We start from the raw sequence: 17,624 nt of genomic DNA on the forward strand, positions 1-17,624 counted from the left end.
TGTTTTTGAAGAAGAGTTGACAAAGGGATTTCATAATTGAAAGCAGCAGGAACTAAATTCTCTCAGTAGCCGATCAATATTCCAAAGAAGCACAAATTCACTGTAAGGCAAATCCGTTTAACTAATCATGATGTAGGAGACAGATACTGTGGGTTTAAAGCCCAAAAGTTAAATTCCTGATTCATCTAGAAAGAAGAACATTTTCTTCTCTAATTATTTCCTTTCTGCTTATAGTACATTTTAAAAAATTTTTGCTTTTGCTTTTCTATGATGCACAAATGCTGTTCAGCAGCTGACACCATAGGTCAAAACTCATTATTGGTCGCAGCAATATAAATCGGCAGGGAACCAAGTTGAAGTCTCATGAGGAGACTTGAAGCCTCTTAACCTTAATTTCTTGTTTTATAGCAAGGTCAAAACTTTTTATTTGTATGTAATAAGAAGCTGATATTCACTTTGGTCCGATGTGACTTGAGTAATGCAGCAGTTTTTCCCTCCGGTTTTCCACTGTTAATTAAAAGGCAATGTAAATACATCGTAGATGGCTCTAGCATTTATTCATCTCAAATTGTTTTGTGTGCCAATACCTCAGATAATCTATTAGTAAATCTTTGCTTGTCACTATGGGAAATTAAAACATATTTTTAGGAAAAAATAAACCAGAAATGAAAGCTGTTTTGATGGGATTTTTTTCTGTAGCTCTGAAAGATGAAAAGGATGAACTACTATAAGTTCTCCTGGTTGAGACCTTTTAAAGAAAATGTACTTTTAACTGTAAATACCTAACATTATCGAAACATGTGTTGCCCAGAACATTTTTTCTGGAATATTATTGTTTTACCCTTTCCTGACTTGGCCACTTCAGAACATGTGAAGCTACAGATCTTGACCATGTTTTTTGAGTCGTTGTCCTGCTGAAGACTGAAATGTCACTCCAGTCTGAAGTCAGAGGACTGAGGGGCAAGTTTTCATCCAGGATATTTCTGTTCATTACTCCATTTGTCTTTTCCTTTATTCTGACTAGTCTGTCATCTGCTGCAGAGACAGTTATCCTTCTGGAAGCTTCACCTCTATCCACAGAAGATTGCTGGAGCTCTGACAGGGTGACCATCAGGTACTTGATCACCACCCCGACCAAGGCCATTCCCTCTTCCGATCACTCAGTTTAGACGAGCCACCAGCTCTAGGAAGAGCCCTGTTGGTTCCAAACCAATGATGGAGAACCCTGAGCTCATTGGGACCTTCAAAGCAGCATAAATATTTCTGTATCTTTTGCCAGATTTGTGCCTCAAGATCATCCTGTCTCAGAGGTCCACAGACAATTTTATGGATTTCATGCTTGGTGTTTCTGCTCTGACATGCACCGTCAACTGTGGTACACAGCTTCCCTCCCCATCTGGGGAGTTGGGATCAACTTCCATGTTTACACGCCTTTGAAGCGAAAGGACACGAGTTAAGATTACAACCCCGTGCCATAACCTTTATGATAATTTCCCAACTCTGACACACTGAAACTAATTTAAATCACTCAAGTTTGAACATTACTACAGGTTTAAAATGGTTGAAACCAGAATGCAACAGTTAAATTATTTTTTTAGTTTACAACAAGATTAGCTAACTAGTGAATGTGATCAATGGAAAACTCTGTCACATTAAATCCAAGTGATTAGGGTGAAATGTTGAACTTGCAAACCAAAATATCAGTCCTGTTTCATACTTTACAGTGAAAATACATACTGTTGTTGATGAGTGTTAACCGTGTGATGAGTGAAACAAAATGGACCAAGAAATGGTCAACGCGCTCTATTATGAAACTCCACTTTTGGTTCAGGTCACATACAAAAAGTGCTACCTCCCTCCGGGGTAACTTTCTGCCCTGCCAATCTGATTTAACCCTGCTAGTTCCTGCAAGGTAAATGACATCGGTAAAGCTACCGTTGTCCTTTGAGAATGTTCCAGCCATGGAAATGCACCTTCGTTCTCCCAGTGTTAGCCTCCTTCCCATTCTAGTCGCACAACAAGCACATCATCATGAGGTCAACATTCTGGATCCTTCATGTTTTAATGTCATCAAGGCAGTACACATCAAGGCTGAATGCCATGTGAGCATTCTGCTTATATTGCTGCAGTTGCCGATTTAAATGGCAGAGACTTGCAACTTGTAGCTTTTGGTTGTGGTGATTTCCCCAATGGGTTCTGTGTTGTGATGCTCTTACAGGCTCACTGTCCAAATGCATTTAGTGTTTTAAATACAACCCAGCGTATATGTGCGCCATCCTTAGCATGTTATTCTGCATTGAATTTTGCCGATGGACATTGGATTAGATGGACATTGGAATATCATCTGATTTCTCACTTCTGTGCTCACCTGCAGACTGAACAGCTGCTATCTTTGCTTGGTAATAAGTATGTGCTCTACAATCCAACATTACCCCTTATAGTGGTTACTGGTTTATTAATAACTCCTGAGATTGAGCGTGGTTGCAATATTAGTGGGCAGATGTAAATCCCCGTTCATGCCTGGACCTTTCAGTTGGACAAAATGTAATAAACAAAAGGATGATCTCAAAACGGGGCTATTTAGAGGTCAAGGATCACAGACCGGGTCTCCATTGTCTTTAGAAGCATCTGTTAGTTCTGTTGAGTGTGAAGCATCCTCCCTAACCAAGCCACATCCTGTCCTGGGAAAGATGCAAACCACAGCCCTTTTTTAAATGAGTCCCTACAGACCAGAAAAGCACGACGTGTCAAACATTAACACCTCTTTCTCATCACACCCTCATTCCTTTGATCTCACTTTTCCAAGACCTACACTTATAGTAGCTAAGGCCGTCCACATGTACCCACAAGAAGCTTTTTGTCATGCAGCAGACAGGGAGGGCGTCCATGTCCCGCTTGCTACTGTGCATGTGAAAGATGTGTGTGCTGGCGGCCGGCCCCCACCAGACCAGGAGACAGGAAGGGGACAGGAACTACGGGAAACCGAGGTCTAATCTCCCTAGACACAACTCTGTCAAAGACACACAAACACGAATTGCACTCACACATTCAGCTTTGTAGCTTCTTGGTATTTCTTTTTGTTCACAACACTGAAGAGCAAGCCCATTACGGAAATCACTTTTGCTTTTCATTTGCACTGAATGCTCAAAAATTAAGATTATCTTAAAGTGTTTTTTGCAGCACGCGGTTGGCAATATCGGAAGGATCTACTAACTCCTGAGCTGATTTTACTGTGCAGGCTTGATAAAAGTATAAATATTCCTTTCCAAGGATGGATTTGGTTCATCTGACATGCTTGTGGGGAGGTTGGTTAGATTCAATAAGCTTCTTCACTTAAATCCTTAAAGCAGAGTGTCTGTGTCAATCATTATCTCTGTCTTTACAGAACCAGCAATCCTTCATTACACCCCCATCTCTCCAAAAACTCAGACTTACTCACCAAGAGAGAGCAGCTGCACTCACCATTCTTTATTTATTTGTAGCTCAACAATGTGTGGGACTTTTGATGTAACTTACTGAGTGCAAACTGTCGATGTGCACCTGGAGAGAGACTGTCTGAAATTGGGCGCCATCGTCCCCATCTTAATCAATATTTCAATGTCTTCCATTGAAAGCGGGCCTCTCGCTGTGAACGCCGACTGTACGCTCCACCTCCATGCAGATCTGATATCTGGTATGCCCTAAATTGACGTCTGGATGTGGAGTGCTGGGAAAGCGTAACCTAGCCCTAAGTCTTGGCGAGAAAGCAGTTCAGAGCATTTTCCCAAACCCTGAATTATTGAACTACAGTCTATTCAACATAAAAACATAGAGTTGTCAAAACTGTGCAAGGTACTGGAAGATAGATACATGTTGTATTTTAAAGCATTGGAGAATTAGATTTGTTAGCAGGAATCCCAGATGAACAGGGAAGTCCGAGTTATAGCTGAAGGATAAATCTCTTATCAAGACATTACGAATTAATATGGTAAGCCGACTTGAGGCATTCAATCACTAACCTGATGCAACGTATGTGAGGACATATGTCAGCGAATTGAAATATAAAAAACATAAAGGGAATAAGTTATTTGCAATGCAAGTAGGAGGTTTGACCTTTTTAAAAACCTTTTAAAATGTGGACGCAAGGTTATCCAGTTGCCAGAACCATGTTACACAAGGTTTTTTCAACGGTATTCAAAACCACCAAAAATTTCCATCATTCTATTCTGCTTTAAAATCCTTTCAATGAATTGCAAGTGGCAGAATTTAATCCAGTTTTAAGGAAAACGCCGCTGCCCTCCCCCAGCTGTTGCTGCTCACTTCCATTTAGGTGTCCACTACTCTTGTTACACATTTCCCACTTACAAGCAAGACTAATTCAGTTGTCTGTAAGCATTTCAAGTGCCTCTTAAAAAACACGACCATCAATTTTGGCAGTTCAAAAATGGCCAAAATAAAAGGTGTTTTATTCTGTTCAATAACCTCTTAGAAACCACTTTCAAACTCGGCAGGAATTTGTTCCATATTTTATGTTTAAGGCTATATATCAAAATCAAATAAATTTTCTTTAAGGACTATATTATAAGAACAGCTTTGAAAATATATATTTTCAGCCTTCCTACTGTGACCTAATCACATTAGCAGCAGAGGTGATGGCACACTGTGTGAGAGATCAGCTGCTAAAAACAAAGACACAGCTTTGCTTAAAAGAAAGTCCAAATGATTGCAGGGTTGACATTTTAACTGACTTCAGCAGTCTATTTTAGCACATACCACAGCTAGCATTACGAAAACAGCAGTCTCCCTGTGTGTTTCCCAGAGAATGTAGAGCCTTACATTACCTCAAACTTCTAAAAGGCTACACATATTTCCAAGTTGTGCATGTTTTATTGTAGGCAGATCGTAAAAGTCCAAAAGGATTAAAAGAGCAACTTTGCTGTAATAGTTCAAGTACTTAACTCAGTTAGATTACAAATGTAGACTCTAAAAATTCTCACTAATATATTTCAGCCTTCCTGTTATGCTCTGAAAGTCATGCTCTCTCACAGGAAAAATGATCTGAATGGTTGTTATTCAGATCCCATCAACTTCAAAATCACTCATTTCCAATCAACAGTACATGGCTGTGCACCTCTAGTAGTAATCCATTTATTAAAGTATTCCTACAGCATTTTAGTTTTTAGATTATTTAAAACATTGTGACTTTACCATGGTACCTTAAAAACTGTGGTGCATTGAACTAAAACTTATCACACCATGAGAACGTGATATAGATGGACATTTTTAAGATTTCCATATGTTTTCAAAGGCTAAGCTAAGCCGCAGGTTGTAGTCGAGGAAGCAGTTTTCCAAACATTTTCTAGACATTTCATACAAAGGCCTGTGTAGCAGAATGCAAATGCCTGTATCAGTTTGAGGTTTACCTTTGAAGTGTAAAGTTCAGGTAGTTTCTAGTCAATCCCATGTGTGAACACAGCAGGTAATCCACCCGAGCATTCACGCTGAGCCAGTTTGCATGCCGATAATGGTTGCTGTTTTATATTCCGTCTCTGCTTCCCTGCGTGTTGATTTCCATTGCCTTCTTTGAAGAACAGCAGATGTATCAAAAAACATACGGTGTTAATATCAAAACAAAAACGGTAATCGTTACTAATAAGTTTTTCTCTTGTATGTTTTGTACAGGCGGCAGTCGTGAGAGCACAAAAAAATGTTATGAACGCAAATATGATCCTCGGATTCGTATTTCATCAGCCTTTCCCTGTGTGTGCCTTGTATTGATTATGGTCATTTGTGGGCAGAAATGGCACAAAAGCTTCTGTCAGTCACACATTTTCTGGGTAAATGTAAAATGAAAGGAAAGTACAAGGTGTTCAGACATACGTGGTAGCAGCCTGGCTCTCCGTTAGTGGACCATACTCAATGTCGAGAGTAATATTGTTAAAACCCACTGCAGCTCATCAAGATTTTTTAACATTTTTCCTGTTATTTCCAAGTCCTCTGACATCTTTTTCCCTTCTTGAATTCCTCCTTGTTATTATCCCCCCGTCTCTATTTCTCTATAGGTGCACGAGGGTAATTGGCACTGTGTTTCTTTAATTAAAATGAGGTCTAATTGTAGCTGAAGCAGGCCAAATGTTCTTAGGCCTATAATTTCCCTATCACACTCCAAAGACACACAGAGAGTGGAAAACGGGGAGGGAGAAGGCATGTCAAGAAGAAATTAACATGCAACTTAAGAACAGTAGATGTTATTAAAAGAAGAGTTTCATGTCAAATGGGTCAGGTTTTGCATTTCTGAAGAGATTTGTTTACTGCGTCTTCAGTGCTGGGGGAATTCCTTCTCACAGATTTCTTCTATTTTTGCTTTTTTTTAATCACACTTCACTGTTATCAACAAGAACATTTTAACACCAGACGAGACAGTCCAAGTAAATGTGATAATCAATTTTTAAATTGTGATTTAGTTTTTTAATAAAGCTATTCAAACCAAACTCGTTGTGTGTTTAAATATAAATTTAAATAGCATCACCAGACCATATTCCTGGCAGTCATGGAAGTGATTTACAGATCTGTTTCTTGGTGATGTCTTTTTTTTTTTACATCTCAGACACTAAAGATTCATGTCTAAATTAGAAACAGGTTTTGGTGCCAAGTCCAACCTTTAATGACAATTGTACACACCGATTAATACCCAAAGAAATGCATAACATAATCATTAAACAATTCTAAGTAAATGTTCTTATTGCACACAATATTATATTTCTTTATATTTAAATAAGTATTAAATAAATAGCAGTAATGGGTGGTGGTCCTTTACCACCACCCAGGTCCTTTCTTACTGTGGAAGGAACTAAAGGAGTTTTCTTTGACATTTTAACGGTATTTTAAACTGTGAGAATGGTTTGATAGAAAATTGTGAATGTTTTATAACTGTGTCATTTTCAAAGCTGAGACTAGTGACTGACCCGTCCGTACTATGCAGACTTGTAAAAAAAAAAAGTCTGCATAGTAGACAAGTAGAACCTGTCTGACAGCTTGAAGTATGAACACTCTCAAAAAGCAATACCCATAATGCCCTAATTGTTTGCCAAAAAACAATTTGCTTATCTATACCTTTTAAAAAATATATTCTCTTTCTGATTGGTGTACGTATGTGAAAGACTGAAGCCTTGTTCACATGGGAATGTTTTTTCTTACTAAACCAGGAAAGTTAATAACTGTTTATGCCTCACATCCACACACAAACAACAGTGTATGTGATACAAAACTTAATTTCTTTATTAAACAGATTCCAGAGTAAAGGTAGTTCCCTAACATATTCATCTGGACAATGAAAATCCATCATTTGTGGAAACACTGACTGATTAGTCCAACCTCTAACCAAGACATATAACCCCGGACACATTATACATAACAACAACAATGGCGGATTACATGTTTGTAATGTTGCAGAACTTCATTAATCAACTTTAAGAAATCCTGTGTACACAGTGCCATTTAACTCACACTTTTTATTTTTTGCTTCACCTGTGTTCATCAAGAACCACTTGTGGATATAGGCATCTGGTGTCTGTCTCCAGCGGTCATCAGGCGAGAGGCGGGGTACGCCCTGCGCAGGTCGCCAGTTTGTCGCAGGCAACACAGAGACAGACACCTAACACCTCTTTAGGTGTTAGTGTGTGCATGCTTGCACACACTAACACCTAAAGAGAATTTAGAGACACTCATTAACCTTAATGGTAATGGTTAACGTGGCTCAGGTGTAAAGCTCTGAGTGGTCACTGTACAGCATTTATTCAGTCCATTTAACATTTAAAACCCCTGGTGGTTTAGCAAGCTTTTTCTATTGTAAATGAACTTATTTGAAAAGTGCAAAACTCAGGTTTTCTTGTTTGATTCTAAGGGGAACATACTTTTTATATTCCTGTCTTGTAATGAAAACCCAATACTATTTCTCTTTGTTTTAAAATAATTAAAATAAAGCTATCCCTGCCAGCTGTGATATCAAACCCACCAACTTCTCACTAGCTTCTCAGTTTCTCCTCTATTGAAAAAAAAAATGGCTTGGGCCCACATGTAATAGTTTTCCACTATTGTAATTCCAAAGCTCCGACGTAGTCTCCTCCCTTGCGCCTGTATCAGTTTAGACTTCTCGAGTGTCTCTTAATGTTGACAGTTGTCCTGTAATTACTGTACAATCGCTTGTTGTGGGTGTTAAATGCGGCCAGATGACGAGTTTCCATTGTTCCGACATTTTCTTGCACCCGGGGCAGTTTTCCGGCAGTGGGTGGCCGCCACCGTCGAAAGAATGCAGAGGGGAAAAGCCGGCTTCCTCTTACCAGGGCTTAACGCTGTTTTTGCTCCAGTGAAAGGCATGGCCGTGCAAGCACATAATAGAAGCCCTGGCTGCCTCATAGAAACACTCGCGCTCACGCATCCTGCCTCATAAAGCTTAATGATAGAGCAGTGATAAACAGTGATTACTGTACCTGTGGGGTGGGTTGTTTCTTTTCCACCCCTTAATGAACACCGAGGCAGGTGTGCATCCAAAGGCAGAGACGAGGGGTGTCCTCTCAGGAAGGTTTGAGGTGGTGAAGTGTAGTGTTTTGTTGTTTTTTTATAAGTATGCCGTAGCGACCTCAAAGTAGAGTATATGCAAGGAAAACACCGAACTGAAATCTGTCACCCAATTATCCTCTTTACCCACCAAGCTTTTTGCAGGCTCGCCTTTCTTCCTCTTCTGTGGCTGTTTTAAAGTAGTTGGGCTTCTGTGGTTTTGTAGAAAAGAGGCTTTAAGGCATGCATGTTGCTGTTCATAAAAAACAACACACACAGCAAGGAAAATCAGAGAAGCAGGTATCACAGAAGGAAGAAGTCAATGATTAGAGTCCAATCTCATGTACCGTTTTACTCCGTGGTGTGATTCTATGCAGCACATGCAGGCCTATAAGCATGATTAGCGACTCTGTGTCATTGCTTTCATTTGCAGGGTACCTGAGACAGCTCAGTTAGATGGTGTAGATGGAAAAATGTCACCAAGGTGGAATGCAGAAAGCTGGATGTACGTAATGCAGGCTGTGTGTGGCGGGGAGAGAGGAGTATAGAGATGGATTGCCTCTATTTTTGAAGTCTTGTTGTGAAAATGCATGACACCAGAACAAGTACAATTATGATTTACTGTCAGAATTGAATAATCATTTCCCGTGTCCTTCACCGTTATTGACACGCCTGGTAAAGTCGTGCATAGACCTAAATTAAATTGTGTGTATGGAGTCTTTGTGATTTTAAAATGTCAGTCTGCTGCAGAGAGAGCAGCTTTTTGGATTTTTTTTTTGGGATCTCTCTTCTGTTTTCCCAACTGTGTGTGGGAGGAAGATGTACCTGGGTATTTGTCCAGCCTTGTTTGGCAAATTTAAGCAGGTAGCAATTTTATTCTTGCCATTTCCTGACTCATGAAGACCAGCATTGCACGTATCTTGTTTACCTGCCTTTCTCAGTCTTTCACACTTTAAAGAGTGTAAGAGAAAATGGAACTCTGTCATGTAAAACTTGGACGTTTGACTGCATGATAATAGGAAAACATGATGCTACTAAATTGTGTTGATCAAGGATGGGTAATCGTTTATCTTTATCGTGGAAATTTTCCTCATTCTGTGATAAAGATAATAAGCTCTAATTTATTATCCCCAAAATGCTCAGTTTTGTTGGGATTGTTACTTATGTGTATGTCCACTGTGTTCAGTGCTACCCTGAATAAACGCCACATTTATATTTAAAAATCAGATTAAAGTCAACTATTGCTTACAGCTTGGCAGTGCGCTTGCAGTTCCTAACATAATTATCATAGTGAGCCATCTTGGTAATTAAGTTTTATTCTAAAGCAATATTTGTTTTTGCGAGGCTGTTTTTGTGACACAACGCTGTGTGTTTGCCACATTTACAGATTTTTGTCTCACTTAAATGCTTCCTGTGCAGCTCTAACAGGAAGTCATGGATTAAAAAAAAAACCTTGGCTTACAAAAATAAAGTTGTAGTCCAGAAATGAATCATCATACAGGAATTCATTACCTATTGTCTGCTTAATACACTGCTGTTTTTCCTGGGAAATAGTTTAGTTGCTGCTGTGCAAGACAGCTTTATTTGATATATTGATTCATTTTTAATGACGCATTATCATTGCCTTGAAGGATGAGAAAAGTAAACGAGAGACCTGGATGTGTTTCTGTGTTTAGCCAGAACTCCAGAATCCCAATATGCCTTTACATTTGTGTCGAGTCCAACCCCGAAGGCACTGTTCTCCACCCAAGCATGCAAACTCCTTGATATTGCAGCCGGATAATTAACTGACAGTTATTTTAATTATCAGCTTTAAACAGCATCTGTCTTGATCCAGCTGCAACTGACAAATTAGTCTGAGTGCAAAGTCATTTTCTGTTTTTTTTTAAATATTATTATTACTACTTCTACTTAACACGCTTCCAGTGTATTTTATTTGGGGTAAAGGTTTAAGTGCTGACTAAGGCTTCCTCCTACTTCACAAAGTACCACAAAGTTGCGCGGTACGGGTGCTGCTGTTATTTTTATGAAGTGCTATTAATGGTTTTAGGTGAGAATGATTGTGCAAAATATTCTCAAGTACTGTACGCTCTCGGTGTATCCTCAGCTTAATACACTATGCAGGCATTAATGACTTTGGCAGCAGAGTTTATCACACTGGAAGTTGCAGCCATCCGTCTGTGAATGTGGCATGAAAAATATTTCACTTGCAAGTCATTTTCTATACTGTAGGCTGCAACTAATGATTCCCTTATTTTAATATTGTTTAATCTGTCATTTTGAAAATAAATGCACAGCACTGTAAGCAAGAGCCTAAAGCTATATATTTTTTTTTTTTACAAATTAGAATGTTTTTTATTAAAGAAGCAAAAAACCAAAAAGTGTTGTTGAGTTTAGGTTTTCTGCACATTTAATGTGGCAATAGAAGCCAAAACTGAAATAATATATCAAGAAAACTGTTTTTTTAAATACAGAGGTAGATTTAGTGTTTTATAGGAGTGTCTTTGTGCCGAGCGTTGTTTTGTGGGGTTATGAGATGCCAACTTCACTGTCGGGCCATATATACGTAACCTAATTCAACAAAGAACCCTAATAACCTCAATGATAAACCTGCAGCTCCCCCAGAATCAATTTTCATGGAGGTGCTCTCCTTGATCAGAAGCGCATTAAATCTTGTTTATTGGTTAAAAGCAAACTGCCCCGGCTTATGAAATAGGCTCCCTCGGAGAACAGGTAAGGTCCTAAAAGCCAGCGTGTGACAGAAACCTCTCCCCATCAGTGTAAATACAAGTCCGGGTGTGCCGACACGGCCGGGAGGAAAACAGATGAGAAGAACCAAGCGCGTGGCTCGCGTTACAGGCGGTTCAGGTCTCGGGTTTTATTGGGATACTGAATCTTTGCAGAGCAGCACAGACTGTTTGGGAACTGGCTGCATGCCTCTCAAAAGCAAACCCAAAAAAATCAATCCCATTGTAATCACAGATTGTGACCGGAAGGGCTTAAATCTTGGTACGTGCGTTTTTGTGTGTGTGTGTGTGTGTTTGAATCTGCAGCTTTCCACGGAGAAACGCAGGCTCCTCACTCCGGGTTCAGTGCGACCACAAGCACAGCAGGCCACTGGGAACAGAGGGGGACGTAGGGGAATAAAAACAAACATTAGAGTAAAGACAATTTTGAGGCTAGTGGGAATGTTGTGTTGATGTAATTGACTGGTGAAACTCCATCTTCCGCCCTAATCCTAGTATAAGCCGCGACTCGTACTTGGCAGAGAACTTGGGACTTGAAATATGTTCCCTCTGTCGTTTTGATTTATTTCTCTGCATGTAAATCAGTTTTATACGTGTCATTTGTACATTTCACGCTGCTTATAGTTTTGTGGGGGGGTTTTCTTTCGTCCTTTCACAGAGGTCCTGATGAACACCAAGAGCGAGACGTCGGATCTCAAATGGACCATCTTCTCCCAAGACAAATCCGAGGTATGTAACCCCGCCGGCGCCCTGTTATGTATATTTCAACACGATCCCAGCGGTGAGTGCGGATCTTCGGCCTCCAGCGGTTTCTTTGTTACTTTCGGTCATAAACAAATTCCTTCTGCAGCCACTGACAGACTAAAGGAAACATCAGTCTGAATGTGCCGTTTTAGTATATGAAAAGCAGATGCTTTGATATATCCCATCAACCTTGGAGTCGCAGTGACTGGCTGCCCACAGTTTTGGATCCCCCCCGCCAGAAAAAGACATATTTGTAATTCGATCAGTTGAAGAGTGGTTGCAGCGGTTCGCTTGCCAGCAGCGTCTGTGGCCATAACTACTCGACTCGCTGATGTCTCTGAAGAAAACCAGCCAGATTTATGCTGGTGGATGGGGGGATGGAAAACGGGGTAAGCCTGTTCTTTTGATTGAGACGGAAACCAACAACACGCTGACAACCTCCAAATAGTTCACACAGTTATTATCATGTGAAGCGGCTCATCAAAAAACCTCATGTTGACAGAAAAATGGCAACTTTCTGTTCTTTTTTTTAATTTTTTTAAGGTTACATCAGCATTAAAGACTGCAAAACAGTGATTTAGGTAGTAATGACAAGCAGGAGCCAGAGATATGCCACACGTATCTGCATCAAAGGGTGTGGGCATCAAAGGGTTACCATATGGCTCTTTATTTTTAGTATTAAAGGAAAAGGATACTCTTCATTGTAGCAGATAGAGACATAATTCCATTTGTGTTATACATTTTCTGTTGCTTTATTTGAAAAGTAATATCAGAGAAATTTGATTAGATTCAAGTGAATCTCCCATGCAACGACTTCATGGAAAAAGTAGTTTTAATCATATTATCAGTATAAATCCACTGTTTAACTCTGTAGTCTTCTAAAATACGTCTAAACTCTGTGACTGCATGTCACATAGTCGGCGAGTAATGTCTAATCCGTTGTTTTATTTGTCCCAGACGTTGGTTTACTCAAAGAAAACACATCAACAACCCCTACAGTTTCTGATGTTAGCCTGACGAAAGTTTGCTTCGCTCTTCACTTTTAGCTGTGAAAGTCTTAAAGAGTTTCTTGCATGTACAGCAAGTTCCATGTCTCCAGATCAAGATTTGGATATTTACTCAATCCAGAACTTTCCATTTCTTAATTCTCAGCCATTGCTTGGTGCAGTTAAAGATGTTTTCAGCCATTGTCACATTACACAGTTAAATATTTTCCAGATATTCTCAACAAACACAGTAGGGTTCATGGTGAATTTTGTCATGATGAGCTAGTGAGTCTTGCTGCAGCAAAGTGTCAAACCATGACACTTCCACATACATGCTTTACAGTTACTAAAAGGGTATTTTCTGGATGCGTTGTAGACCATTTTCCAAAAAATAAAAAGGGTAATTTCCAGTCACTTTTGAGACCTATTTAAATCCCTTACAAGACATAAGTTGCTACAATCTTCTTTCCTACGGCCTCGAACAGCTCGTTAAGTCTCAACGTTGTGCTCACTGTCACCTTAAATTTAGAAACTCACCTTACTAAACGTCTAAGCAAACTCCCTTCAAAATGCAGAGCAGCGCTCATTATGTGCTCTTGATGTGTATAATTTTCAGCCATTTCAAGCCTAAATTGTGAGGGTGTTCTCATTTTTTCATGTCTAAAAATCGCCTCTTTTAACTACACTTCATCATAAACAGATCATTCCTTTTAGTTTAAATTGTTTGGTTATGTTACTCTCTAAAGACATTTTAAAATTGACTTGCAGTCTTAATTTTTCGCATGACTATATTTCCTACAGTGTTTAGCTTTTTTTTTTTTTGATCTGGAGGGAGTTTCTTCCTTTAAGTGGTTTAGACCTGCCTGTGAGTGCTTTCCTTTCATTCAGACCAACATTCTGCCTCCCTCCGCAAATCATGTGCAAATGGATTTTTAAAGATTTACATATTTACATAACCGAATTTCTAAGCCTCGCGTTTAAGCAAATCTGCTAAATTTCGCCTCAAGTATGTTAATTTCTTTCTTGATTTGCGCTCCTGGGAACGCGGCGATGGTGAACATGTTTGCTGTTGTCTCAGAAGTCAAACATTAAAGCATTTCGCCGTTGTGGCTGGCTCCCGAACAAATGACGACTTCTGAGGAGAGGTTTTGCCTGTTACACGCTCGTGATTATGTTTTAGTCTATAAATGTGTTTGTGAAATCTCTGTCTTGGATGCTACGGGAAGCAGTGTGCCTTGTTTGACAAGTGAGACTTGGATTCCCACAAGCTGTGATGCAGCTCAGTGGGAAGAATGATTTAACAACCCAATTTCAAATTTAGGCTGCATCAACATCCACAGCAGGCCAGATTTTTTCCCTCAGGTCTCCGGCAGGTGTAGCACAGAGGAGCCAGAAAAGGTGTGCAGCCCGACTGGGATTAATGTAGATTTTATTATGACCAGTTATGTAAACACCTGAGCGATTTTAAACCTGCTCACTGGTTTTCTGGGTCAGATCATGTTTTTTTTTTTTTATTAAATTTTTTCTAACACTGTGTTTGACAACCTTTTGTTCTCTTCAGTCTCAGTGGGAGGAAGTGAGCGGTTTGGATGAGGAGAACAACAGCGTGAGGACCTTTCAGATCTGCCAGCTGGAAAGCTCGTCCAGCCAGTGGCTGCGCAGCGGCTTCATCCAACGACGAAGCGCCTCTCAGGTTTACGTGGAGCTGCGTTTCACCATGATGGAGTGTTCGTCCAGGAGCACACACCACCGCAGCTGTAAAGAGACTTTTAACCTTTACTACTACCAGGCGGACTCCAACGAGGCCACGGCCACGTATCCGCCCTGGATGGAGAACCCTTACACTAAGGTACAAAGTTTCCTTTTCAGAAAACTAAAAATTCCTGGTTTCCTGTAGAAAAGGCGTCACAGAAAAATCTGTGACCAGTTCAAACTCAATCCAGGTTTGAACTGGTGAGCTTCTTGCTGATAATGGTATTTCTCAAACAATGTAAAGGTTTTTTTTATTTCAAAAATGTGTTTTGTAATCGTTCATTACAAAATAACAAACACCCAGCTTGACTCGACTATAGACTTTAGATTTTGAAGTTGGATGATAAATGTGAGGATTCCTTTTACACTTTTTCTTAACTCCCAGTGGGAAATAAAATAAGAACAGTTCAGACAGTGAAAGTCATAGCTCTCCCAGCTGTCACGAGTTCAGTATCCAATATGGCTGCCACACTTATAAAAGGCTATTAAAGTTGTAGATACAAAACTATTTATTATCACTTCTCCCATATTAGATCTTATTAAACCAGAAGAATGGCACTGTTCATCCTCTATGGATGAACAGTGAGAGTTTGATTGCAGAAAGTGGAAAGAAATACAACTGGGATTGGCTCTTATTACTAGACGTTGGCAGCAAAACGGGAACCAAATCATTCCCAGCTCTGAACCTGAATGCGCCAAACACTCAGTCAGGTTTTTTTAAAACTTTGAAGTAGACCTTTAGTTTGGCACCAACGTTGGACCCTCCAAAGTGTGCACCAGGGTCACAATTTACAAACCAGAAGAAGCAGCATTATTTGTAAATGATAATATAACACGTTAGAATTAGGAGCTTGTATAATGCCAGTGGGTAGGATGTTCTCTTTCTAAGTTTCTTCAGCTGATTGGATCGTTGACTTTTCATCCTTAGTAAGCATGTTGCAACAGTACAAAGGAATGACTCCCTTTTTGTGGTACAAAATCTCATTACATCCCGGAGATGCACATTTTAACTAATAATAATTTAAACACGCCATTCCTGTGTTTCCTCGAGATCCAATCATATTAATTTGTGGAATCAATGAAGCCCACAGCAGTTTGTTTAACTGGCTTTTATTACCAAGCACCAGTGGAGGACTTTAGCATCTTTTAGCTTGCCAGCCAATCCATAAAACGTTTTATATTTTAAAAGCATATACATGAATATTTGACATTCATAAGGAGAAGACAGAAATTATTGATTGCTATTAAATCACTAAGAGCATTTTCCAGTCTCGAAACAAGTTGTACTTGAAGCTTAATATAACAAAGACAAAGCCAGGCAATGAGGTGCTAACAACAACTCAGTGACTCAGTTGCATAATGTTAGCTATTATCCTAACAGTCAAAAAAAAGAGGCTAAAAAATATAATGGTTTGTTTTTACTCTTAAATCATCGTGAACAAAAATGTTTCCAACTCTGGACAGCTGATGATTTATACATTTCTTTGTGTTTTTGTATCCCTTTTTTTTTCTTGAGTAATACGCAGTGTGCTTATTATAAATGATTGCTTTTTATTTTCAGAAAAACATGTTCTTAGACAAATTCCTTTTGTTTCTGTATCTATTTGGCTTAGTTTTGTTTATTTTACAGGGCATGAACCAGTTTGTAGAAATAAAAGAAACTTCCTGTACTTATATAATTCATTTCTTTAGACATTTGGTCACTTTTATTCCTTGTCCAAACTGAGTTATTGCCCTAAGGGAACAAGCACTGTTTTAAGTCCCTCCTTGTCTCCGTGTTTAATCTGTTTCCCATCTTTCCTAATTTTTCAAACATCTACAGTCTTACTCAAAAGTATTTTTACTCCTTGAACCTTTCACAAACTTCACTGCGTTTCTGATGACATATTAATTATGATTAATTACTTCCAAGTCTGCAGGTTCAGCCTCAAAGTGTATTGTAACATGTACAGGAGGGCTATGAATCAATCTAAAATCTCTGTGGTCTGTTTGGGAAAATCTTCACTCGTTTGAATGATTTACGACGTCTGTTTAATCGGCTAAACAGACTGACACGTGCGAAGTTACCAGTGGTTGGTTTTTCAGCTTCGCTCTCTGGAATCCGGCCCTTACGTAATACCTTTTCTCCTTCTTCCTGCCTTAGGTGGACACAGTGGCTGCAGACTTTCTCCTGAGGAAGGGTGGGGAGCGGAAATTCAATGTGAAGACCCTGAGGCTGGGCCCGCTAACCAAGAGGGGTTTCTACTTGGCCTTTCAGTCTCAGGGCGCCTGCATGGCTCTGCTCTCTGTCAGGGTGTTCTTCAAGAAGTGTCCTCCCCTCGTCAGCGTGCTCTCATCTTTCCCGGAGACAGTCCCCCGTTATTTAGTGCAGGAGGCGCAGGGTTCGTGCGTGGAGCACGCCTCCCTGCAGGGGCCCCGACCCCGACCCCCTAAGCTGTTCTGCGGCGAAGACGGCCAGTGGGTGGGGCAGCCGACAACTTCCTGCGCTTGTCTACCTGGATTTGAGCCGGTGGAGATGCAGACCCGCTGCGCAGGTGAGACGCCAGATATAAAAAAGAAAACCATGCATATTCTGGCAGACAAAACAATGAGATTTGAGAGGTGGGGGGCATACATGTTTGAGAGGAAATAAGAGACGAAGGAAGTTAATGAGGCAGGAGAGCGACTGTGACACTGTGGAGACGGTGGGAAAGGTCAACTTGAGCTTCACTCATCTCTGAAAAGGAAGAGCAGGGTCAAAGGCGTCCTGCTGCGGCAGCTCTGGGTTCAGCTCAGATAGAAGGAGCTCATGAGGAGCTCAGAAGTCGGGAGCGGGGGAGGCGACGCGTGAAGGTGGCGCTCCGGGTAAAGATTGTATCAG

At 40.1% G+C, this 17,624-nt stretch overlaps 1 protein-coding gene across 1 annotated transcript in view; it reads left to right on the forward strand.

Annotated features, from left to right (window-relative positions):
* Nucleotides 1–17,624, forward strand: part of ephb4a (eph receptor B4a) — a 50,279-nt gene that overhangs the window by 16,456 nt on the left and 16,199 nt on the right. Inside the window, exons 2-4 of the mRNA XM_032576900.1 lie at nt 11,941–12,011; nt 14,574–14,861; nt 16,908–17,298. Of these exons, the coding sequence (XP_032432791.1) occupies nt 11,941–12,011; nt 14,574–14,861; nt 16,908–17,298 (750 nt within the window). The remainder of the gene's footprint in view (nt 1–11,940; nt 12,012–14,573; nt 14,862–16,907; nt 17,299–17,624) is intronic.

This window comes from Xiphophorus hellerii, chromosome 11 (genome assembly GCF_003331165.1).
Source record: "Xiphophorus hellerii strain 12219 chromosome 11, Xiphophorus_hellerii-4.1, whole genome shotgun sequence".
Lineage (NCBI taxonomy): Eukaryota > Metazoa > Chordata > Actinopteri > Cyprinodontiformes > Poeciliidae > Xiphophorus > Xiphophorus hellerii.